The sequence below is a fragment of the Paroedura picta genome, chromosome 6, assembly GCF_049243985.1.
Source record: "Paroedura picta isolate Pp20150507F chromosome 6, Ppicta_v3.0, whole genome shotgun sequence".
Classification (NCBI taxonomy): Eukaryota; Metazoa; Chordata; class Lepidosauria; order Squamata; family Gekkonidae; genus Paroedura; species Paroedura picta.
In genome coordinates this window covers 39,844,166-39,853,685 of record NC_135374.1, presented here as the reverse complement: position 1 = coordinate 39,853,685, position 9,520 = coordinate 39,844,166, and the positions used below count along the sequence as shown (strand labels likewise).

Here is a 9,520-nt window from a genome sequence, read left to right as displayed (position 1 = left end):
TGCAGAAGCCGTTTTTGGGGGAGGTGTTCAACAACCCACTCAAAAAGCTACATGTGCTCACAGAGTCCTAGCGTAATTATTAACAATTATTTATTCTGTTTTTTCTATGTCACAAGTGTCTGGAAGTCATGAGCCTTGAAATCATTTTGGGAACACTAGTTATAGTGTAGAATATTGTACTTTCAAGAAAAATGACTACTGAGGTTCTTTCCTATATGTACAACAAATGGAATTCAAGTATGAGGCTTCTGAATGGTATTTTTATTTTTGTATCTTGTTAGTGGAGCTACACCTAGAGGATCAAGGAGGTTACAATCATCAATTAATAGGCCATGGCACTGTGAATTGTTAGGTGTCCACTGTCATTTACGTGTGTGTCTTTTATGTGTGTTCTGACTAGCAAAAGGACATGCAGTCATACTTAGTTTATGATGAAGATGTACAAAAATAGAAACAAGGAATTAATATTTCCTCCAGAATAGTACATAAATGGATATGAAGAACTAAACTAGATGGAAGATTGAAGCAAATCCTTCAAAAGATGACAACGCATCGTAGAATGAGATAACTATTGCCATAGTCAATCCCTGTATTCCATCCATCTTCAGTTGGACTTGGCAAGGTCACATTAGTCCTTAAATATTGCATTAAGATTTTATTTCATATTTTTCCTTCAAACTTAAAATATATTTGACATTTAGCAAATAATACACTCACGAGAAAATAAAAGGTAATTACATTACCACACAAAAAAATGATACATTTTAGTTTGGTCCCCTAGCAAATATATATTTAACAGCCATCAACAAATGTGTGAAATTTACACGTACCAAAAAAAGTTAGCTAGGGTTTGTTTTTCTTTTGAGTCCAGAGAATTATATTGATAGTCCTTTGAATTTTGATTCATGTTAATTAAGAGGAAGGAAGGCTCACAGAACAGAGAAAAATCACTCATTCAGTGAGACAGTCTAAACTGTCAAGCTGTTTTAAATTGTGTCCCAAGACAGAAAGCCTTGGACTAATCTTTAAACCATCCTATGGGACATTTTGACTTACAAAGAAAATATTCTCTCCACACTAAAATTCATGCAACTTTTAAACTGCTTCTGGTACTAATGAATGCTTACATCACTTTTGGACATGGGAGAAGTAACCAGCTTTGCATTCAAAAGTTATTTAGTCATAGTATTATCATAAAATATAATATTTTGGATAATGTTTAATATTACTATTTTACTCAAAGGGTATGAAGTCAAAGAAGTTCAAGAACCTAACATAATATTTCAATTGTGCTAGTTTTATTTATGATACAGAAGTCAATTTCTTCAAGGAGACCCATGCATATTGAAGTTTCTCTGATGTTCATGTTTCAGTCCCAGCATAAGCAGAAATATTCTCTTTCACTTTAATGCCAAAGCCACATTTGTGCCCACAAGTGACCTTCTCCCACACATACACACATTAGTGCCTCTAAATCTGGGCAAGAAAATCTGTTCAGGATTAAATAATGGAAATGTGAATAGCTTCCAAAATTTAGTTGCTTTGGACAGAAAATTATGAGATTACAACATATTCTACAAAAATAACCATCATAATTTTTCATTTGGTCTCATCACATGAGATCAAAACACAAATCACTCCCATTTAACACGAAGAAATACACATGCTACTTAGTGGGTATCTCTTACACCTATTCTTGGAAAAGCCCACATCAAGAACGGACTGGGCATGGCATCCCAGAATCTTTGGAACTCCCCTCCAGAACACATGACTGATGTGATCCCAGTGGACCGGCATGGGTTCACTGCATGTAGCACCAGCTCCTGGAGTAGGAAAAACAACTGCAGCACTCATCTGAGCATGCAGTTCCTCCTGGCTGAATGGGACCACAACAAGGGCAACTTGTGAAACAAGTCGTAAGCAAACTATTGCTGTTGCAAAACACAATATGACATTCAGAAATATTTTCTGCTTTTGAATTTAACTATGAACTTCAATATTTCAAAATAGTTTTGTTAACCCAAACATACTAGAAAAAATATAAAAATAGTTAAAATGTATAGTTCATACCTATTCATTTGCACATGCACATGTCTTCCAAAAAGCCCCAAATCTTTGAAATATTAAATGTAAAAATACTGGTTGCTATGTATAACCAGAAACAGTCATTGTATGTCCACAGTAAAGTTGCATTTTGGTCTCGGTACATAGTTTTCTTCATAGTTACAATTTTCTGTTCCAACAAAGAAGAAAAGGAGTTCTGCTAATAAAAACCTCAGTCCATGTAAACTCTTGAAGAAAAGCTGGTGAGGCAAGAAAGAAATGTGACAGCTAAATTCACCACTGCTATTCTTTGCTGCAACTCCAAGGCACACTTAGTGTCTTTCCCAGCATCTTTTAGGAACAGCAAGTTTCTCATCATGTAAAGGAAATAACATTGAATATGAGTGTTCCCTTTCCACATTGCATTTTTCTTTTTAAAGCTGCTGCATGACTCCTGGTTAAGAAATCACATCATGGGAATCACTGTTAGGTCTTTGCCGTAGTGTCAGTGGGGGCAGGGGCTTTCCGTAGAAATCTAATATATGCACATGGAAAAAACTGTTAGTATACTTTCATGACTGTTTACCAATTTTAAGAACAGGCTAATCATGTATATATCATTCTCTGTTAATTTAGCAAAAAGTGAGGAATCTTTGGGCTTTGTCTGCTATTACAATTCTTGACTGGCATTAACTCACAAAAGAAGTCATATTTGACTTAGGGGTTTTTGTTTTTTTGCCCTAACCTGAATAGCCCAGCATATCTTGGCTGCTAAGCAGTGTAAGCCCCAGCCAATATTTGAATAGGACACCACCAAATAATACCAAGTTTGTGAGGCAGAGAAAGGCAATGGCAAACCACTTCTGAATGTCTCTTGCCTTGAAAACCCTATGAGGTCACCATAAGTCAGTTGTGACTTCACAGCAACTACAAATAGTCTTTTATATTTCTTTTTTCCCCCTGATACCCATGAACATGATGTAAGGAAGGTAGATGGCAACATCTGATACGGTTCTAAGATGTCATTAGCAAAGGGACAGCCTACAGAGCACAGGCACAACAGCACATAACTAGAGTAGACCCAGGGATGTCCTTATGATTGATTACCTCAGCAGAGAATTATAGCACTATCTAGTATCATAGTTATAAGCATAAGAAAGGTAAAAGTAAAATAGAATGTGCAGTCAAAAGTAATGGCTTATCATGTCCATCGTATTCTCTGCACACACAAACAAATTGTGATGCGGTTGCCATTGTTATCTCTATCTGCTTCACAAGCAACAGTGATAAGCCAAAGTTTACTAGAAGAAATTCTAGAAGGGGAAGATTCTCAGAGGATCTTTGCATAGCAATAATTTTTCCTCACACTATACCTAGCCACTACACCTAGCCAGCGATGAAGCACAAAATAAATAAAAGGCAAAATGTCTTACATGCAATCCTAAACAAAAGTACACCCTTCCAAAGGCAAAGACTGCTTAAGATTGCACTGTAACATAAATACACTCATAGAGCTGGCACCAGATCTGTTTGTTCTCTGAATCAGACACTTGTTGGACAATATTTTTAGACAATGCAGTGATGCGATAAACAGGTTTTGAGAAAGAAAAATAAGACCCCCCCCCCTCCCTCCCATGCCAAGTTTCTGAACATGCCCAGGAGAGACTGGAAACATCCGTTACACAAACAATTATAGCAGCATAATACATGCAGGTTCAGTACATGCACAATTAGAAACGGAACAAAAAGTTGCCTTGTTTATTCAGAAGGAAACAGGAAAAATGAATGCAAGCAGCATTTGGGATATTTTTGACTCACAGTGGCACTAAAAGGAGGTTTCATTACAGGGGAACGACTTATTTTGCATCCATCCTGCATATATTCATATTCAATTGTAAAGGCCTGTGACCTCCTGACCTCCTGACTTTGCTGTTCTGAATCTGAACTAAAGCCAGCTGTTTCTTGTCTTGCTTGTTCAACAGAAACTTCCAGAATTCTGCTAGCTTTAAACACTATGGCCTACTTACTGCCTGTTATAATCAATGTCTAAATTAAATGGAGATAGAAAGTATCAAATGACACTTGAGATACCACCTGCTATCCAGATAAATATCTTGTCCTGCGACTTGTACCAGCTTTCCATTTTTTATTTTAGGATATTAAGGGAAAATGACAAGCATCATGCCTAAGGATATACATTTCTTGATTCCCATTCCATTGCGCCAGCCACAAAGCAGGCTGGCTTATACTGAACAAAGCAAATGTAATCAAGAAAGCATGAGCCCTTTCCTGTCCTCCCTACCTCTTTTATTCTGCCTTTTCTCTTGCCTTCTTCTCTTTATATGCCTTAAAAACAAAGGTGGACTTTATTATACAAATGCATTTTAAAGAGCATATTAAATCATTGCTATATTACAATGCATCATATTTGTGCTTACCATCACAAATACTCATAAGAAATTGTTATTGTTTGACAAATACTAATAAACTGCCTTAGCAAGTTTTACCACTGCCCCACCACTGCTAAAGGCATTTTCTGCAAGAGATCCTTCAACTGGAGATGCCAGAGGATGAACCTGGAACTCCATCTATGCCTAATGTGCATTCTATTGCTGTGATATCTGGTTGTACTACTGCAACCCTGCTCAGCAGGTAAGTTTATAATAATATGGATGTCCCATGAAAGAATTCCCAATAGCTACATGGAAATTTTAAGAAGTCCACTAAGAGAACTCTTAGTTAACAACCATAAGCCTTGTATATTTTAAGATCAATCATTACATTGGATCCCTTCATGAACAGCTAACAAGGTTGAGAGATGGATCCTATTCTATTTTACATAAATCAGGTTCAGAGATATCCATATTTATTCACTTTTATAACTTATAACTTCTGGGTTCTCAGGGTAGGTTAGAATAAGACATATGGAAGTAATTGTTGCATTGATAAATAGTTATTTCTATGAGATGGCTGGTGTTTTGTGGATGGCACATTGTTCTTTTGTGAGCAAGGAGGCCAATGTTTCCCCAGCATTAATTTCCTGGCTTCAACTGTAGGCCTGGCAGAATAGCTCTGTCTTGCAGGCCCTCCAGAACTGCTGAAGGTCCTGGGGGGACCTGTTCTCATCAGGGAGAATGTTCTATCAGGTTGTAGCCAGGACCAAAAAGATCCTGACTCCAGTTGAGGTCAGTTTTACATCTTTTGGGCCAGGGATCCTGAGCAAGTGCTGATCCCTGGATCTTAGTGTTCTTTTGGGGGTATAGCAGAAGAGGTGGTCCAATAAATATAAGGGTCCCAAACTGCTAACGGCTTTAAAGGTTAGCACCAAAACCTTGAACCTGATCTGGTCTTTAATCTGGAACCAGTGCAGCTGGAAGAGAACTGGTGTGATATAGACTCTCCTTTGAGTCCCAATAAGGATTCATGCTGCTGTGTTCTGGACCACTGGAGCTTCCATATCAGCTCCAAGGACAGCCCCCCCAAAGTGAGTTAAGAAGTCTAGTCTGGAGGTGACCATTGCATGGATCATGGTGGCTAGGTTGGATGCTGACAGGTATGGCACTAGCTGTCGTGCCTGGTGAAGATGACAGAAAACCTGGTAGGTGACCTTTGTGAACTGGGCTGATCTATTGCTTATACATATTCTAGACTATGCATGCAACATTTCCTTTACCTTCTGATTAAGTTTAAAAAATAAAACTTATCTTAAAGAATTTAAAACTTAGTTTATCTGACTTTTATTGGTAGCTGATTATACATGCACTTAACTTGTTTTACCTCTGAACTACATCACATGTTTAATATTACACAAGATAGAACAGGTCACTACATTTTTAAAAATTGCTTTCTGATGATATAGGTATGCACCACTGAGGCATAAGCTGTCTTGAATGAAGCAATGAAGCAAACAGTTAATAAGCAACACTTTTGACTTAAATAAAAAAGCTAGGGAAAAGTAGAACTTTCTAAAAACTTTAAAATAAACTCATAAAGCAATTCAAAGTAAGATGCAATGAAAGGAATAAGCTAACATGCAAAATGAAATGGGGTTGTGAGACAATGTGTGATCTCCTTTGAAATTACCATTACGACGTGTTTCACCAAGAGGCTCAAGTTTTCGAATTCTGTTAATTTTAGGGGTTTCCCAGCCAACTATTGAAAACAAAAATATCAAAAACTATCACAATACTGTCGAACAGAAATCTAGAGATCAGCGCGTTCATCTCTGTGGTGAAAATATAGGAAGAAGGCATTCACAACAAATGAAACCTCCTATTCCATTTAACATTAAGCTGCAAGGACAGGAAAGAAAATCACAGTAAATCAGAGGTACATGTAGACCAACTTTCTCAAACATCTGGCAAATATGAACTGTTTGCCACAGACATCTGATTAGCAGATCAGAGGTGGTATACATCAATAATCTGTTATACTACTAACCTACCATGATAATTTCTTTTTTAGTTATTATAGTTTATATAAGGGTCACTGCTGGGATCTATTCTCTGTAAACCTAATTTTAAAATTACTTATATTAGTAGCTATTTCAGCGATGAGTGACAATTAATGCCTTAATTATGTGCTGCATCAGTGCTTTTTCTTCAGTCTGTAACCAACCAATATAATTGGTTGACCCAACTATATAGTGTTTTGACACAGAGAAAAACTATTCATTTGAATCCCAATACCATAATTTTATAAGCATATTTTTTTTGCCCGCCAGTTATCTTATGTTAATACTGGAACAACTTGAAATGGCATTTTTAAAAAGTGAGACTTGCAGTTAGTGTTGTCAACACTGGAATTAAAAATTCTGGGCAATTTATGGGTAAAGCCTGGAAAATATTAGGTTTGGGAGGGGAGGGACTGTAGCAAAGTGTACCACCACACGGCACACTCTCTAAAGCAACCACCTTCTCTAGGGAAACTGATCTCTGTAGTCTAGGATCTTCCTAGATGTTGGCAACCCTACTTGAAGGCCATTCCTAGACATACTTAAGAAGTCTGTCCCATTATTTTCATTCAGACCTATTTACAGGTCAGTGTGGGTAGGGTTTCCAATGCTTTGATAATGAGCCTCAGTTACCTTGTAGATGTATTTTCCAATAAGTATGCACATAATCAGGACATCAATGGTTTGACTTCAAAACTTATTTTTTCCATATCTTCAAAAACTGTCCCAACAGGTGATGCAAACTATCTAGAAATCCTTTGTACTATGAAGAGTTCATCAGATAGTATTTTACCCACCTGGTGCAAACGGTGCTACTGGTGTAGGATCTGGGGAAACTGTGTCTTCAGTATTGACTGGTTCTACTCGGTGACCCCTTTTTAATTTTGGTTTCTTTGATTTCTTTTTACTGTTCTCTAATAAAGCATAAAGAATACTGCCATGTAACTTCAGCATCATAGATAAACTCAACTTGTGGTACTTTATTTTCATAACGCTTCCACTGAGGACAGTTGGATAAACTTTCTTCAAAGACGGAATAGGAGACTAGGGAGTTAATATAATAGGATACTGCAGAGAAGAGATGAGATTAAATAGTACTGGAAGGGAGGACATGATAAAGCCAACCAGTGTAAATGCTGGTTTCTCTTGGCAGATTAGCATCAGCCAGAGGAGCAAGATATCAACTCACAATGTCAACTCTAGGTTTTTATTTACTGGAACATTTATAGTGTGCCTTCCCTATGGTTCAAGGTGGTTTCACAATTCATAATTATAACTCCCAAACAACAATAAACTCACAATCCCCCTCCAACTAATAAAATGTTTATAACTTACATTCCACTAAAAACTCGAGTAAACAAAATAAGCCTTGAAGTCCCTCCTAAATCCTTATCTTTTCATCAGTTACGACCAATAACAGTGCCCCCTTCCCTGGGGAATTCACTCTATAAGCTGGAAGCAATCACTGAGAAACCATAGGCCTTTGTCAATGGAAGGTGGCCTACCATAAGCAAGGGAGCATACAGAAGGTGTCAAGCTGAAAACCATAGCTGGCACATGGGAATATACAGGGAGAGATTATCTTTTGGGTATCTGGACCCTTGGATATGAAAAGCTTTAACTGTAGCCAGGAACTGAAATTGGAGATAAACTGTTATCCAGTTATACTGTTTTAGAATAGGTAAGATGTGTTCCCTAACAAGAAACAGGCTGCTGTAATTACTGGGTATTCCTCAAAGGCAGACAACATAGAGTATGTTATAGTAACTCAAACATGCAGTGGAACAGCATGGCCGGATCAGCTGAGGAAGGAAAGATCTGGTGAACAGGAAGCAGCAGAAGCAGTGCACATCCCATCCTGCTTTTCAAACAGCAAGGCTAGGCTCATGAGTACCCTCTCCCAAGGTCTGAACTTACTCCACTAATGCCAAGTCCATTCTACCTGGTGCAAGTGGATCCAAATATTCCTAAGCAGCTGCCTTCCCTTTATGTATACGTGGCCTTTCTTTCCCCCTTATAACAACCTGTGAGAAGGTGAATCTATGTGTTCCTAGCTGTAGCCTGATGTTCTATTATGCTAACTATAGTTCTCCACATGAACATGAAGCGTCTCCATTTCTTCATGAAGAACAAGTCTCCTTGCAACAAAGGCAGGCTTCACCATTACTTGAACAGGATCTTTGTGCCCAACCCTTAGCTATCGCATGCATGTTTATGCAGAAGTCAGTCCCATGGATCAGCAGGGCTTATTAGCAAGTATACACAAAACTGCAGCTTTAGTTTTTCTTTTAAAACTTCTAGCTTGCAACTTGGTTCTTAGATAAGTAAAACAGACTTTCAATGAGTATGTACCGTATACAAATAGCATAAATGCTGATCTTTTCATCAGTTACAACCAACAAATCCAAACTGGGAAGAATAAATATTCACTAGTATACTTTTTGCATTTAAGCCAATCTATCTATGTATTTGTCCAGTAACCACTTGCTGGGAACAAGTATCATGTTCTCAGCTATTCATATTCCCATCCCCATGCTTTCATTCATGTAATAGTTTGTAGACACTAAGAAACAGCAAGAGATTGTCCGCCTGAGTTTTATTTCTTCACCAAAAACCAGCATTTGAAACAATACCTTGCCTTTTCTCAAGTCTTTTGTGGATTTCAGAGCAACTGAAGTCTGTGGCAAACACAAACAAAAATATGGCTAGTAAATCTAGCCCAAAATTATTACATCTGTAAAACTGACCTATTCCTGAATTCAATGCAGCATTATCCCCGGAATCAAGACTTTCTGAGATCTGCTGGTCATGGTCATTCTCATCTTCATGTTCTAATCGTTGAGTTAGTGCAGCTTTATAACTTTCCACAAGTCTACCATCATTCGATTGCTGACTGTTCATGCTCTCAGTCTCCATTTGCGCCTGATCTGTTTTAAGCTTCAGGGCAATGGCATCCTTTTCATTCTCCTCTCTCTGTCTCTTCTTCTCCTTTTCCACTTTCTTTTCGTTCTAACAAAGCACAGC

General features: G+C 37.8%; 1 protein-coding gene across 8 annotated transcripts in view; it reads right to left on the bottom strand.

Annotated features, from left to right (window-relative positions):
* Nucleotides 1–642: 642 nt before the first annotated feature.
* Nucleotides 643–9,520, bottom strand: part of ARL13B (ARF like GTPase 13B) — a 50,762-nt gene continuing 41,884 nt past the window's right edge. For 4 of the 8 annotated variants that reach the window (XR_013231846.1, XR_013231850.1, XR_013231848.1 and 1 more), the window contains 4 exons: nucleotides 9,244–9,505; nucleotides 7,294–7,410; nucleotides 4,346–6,195; nucleotides 643–2,578 (listed from right to left, as the gene is read on the bottom strand). Coding sequence is in view for 4 of the 8 variants with exons in the window: in XM_077342209.1 (XP_077198324.1) it covers nucleotides 2,502–2,578; nucleotides 6,127–6,195; nucleotides 7,294–7,410; nucleotides 9,244–9,505 (525 nt within the window). In the remaining 4 variants the exon portion in view is untranslated. The remainder of the gene's footprint in view (nucleotides 2,579–4,345; nucleotides 6,196–7,293; nucleotides 7,411–9,243; nucleotides 9,506–9,520) is intronic. The other 4 variants (XM_077342210.1, XM_077342209.1, XM_077342212.1 and 1 more) reach the window with 4 other exon arrangements.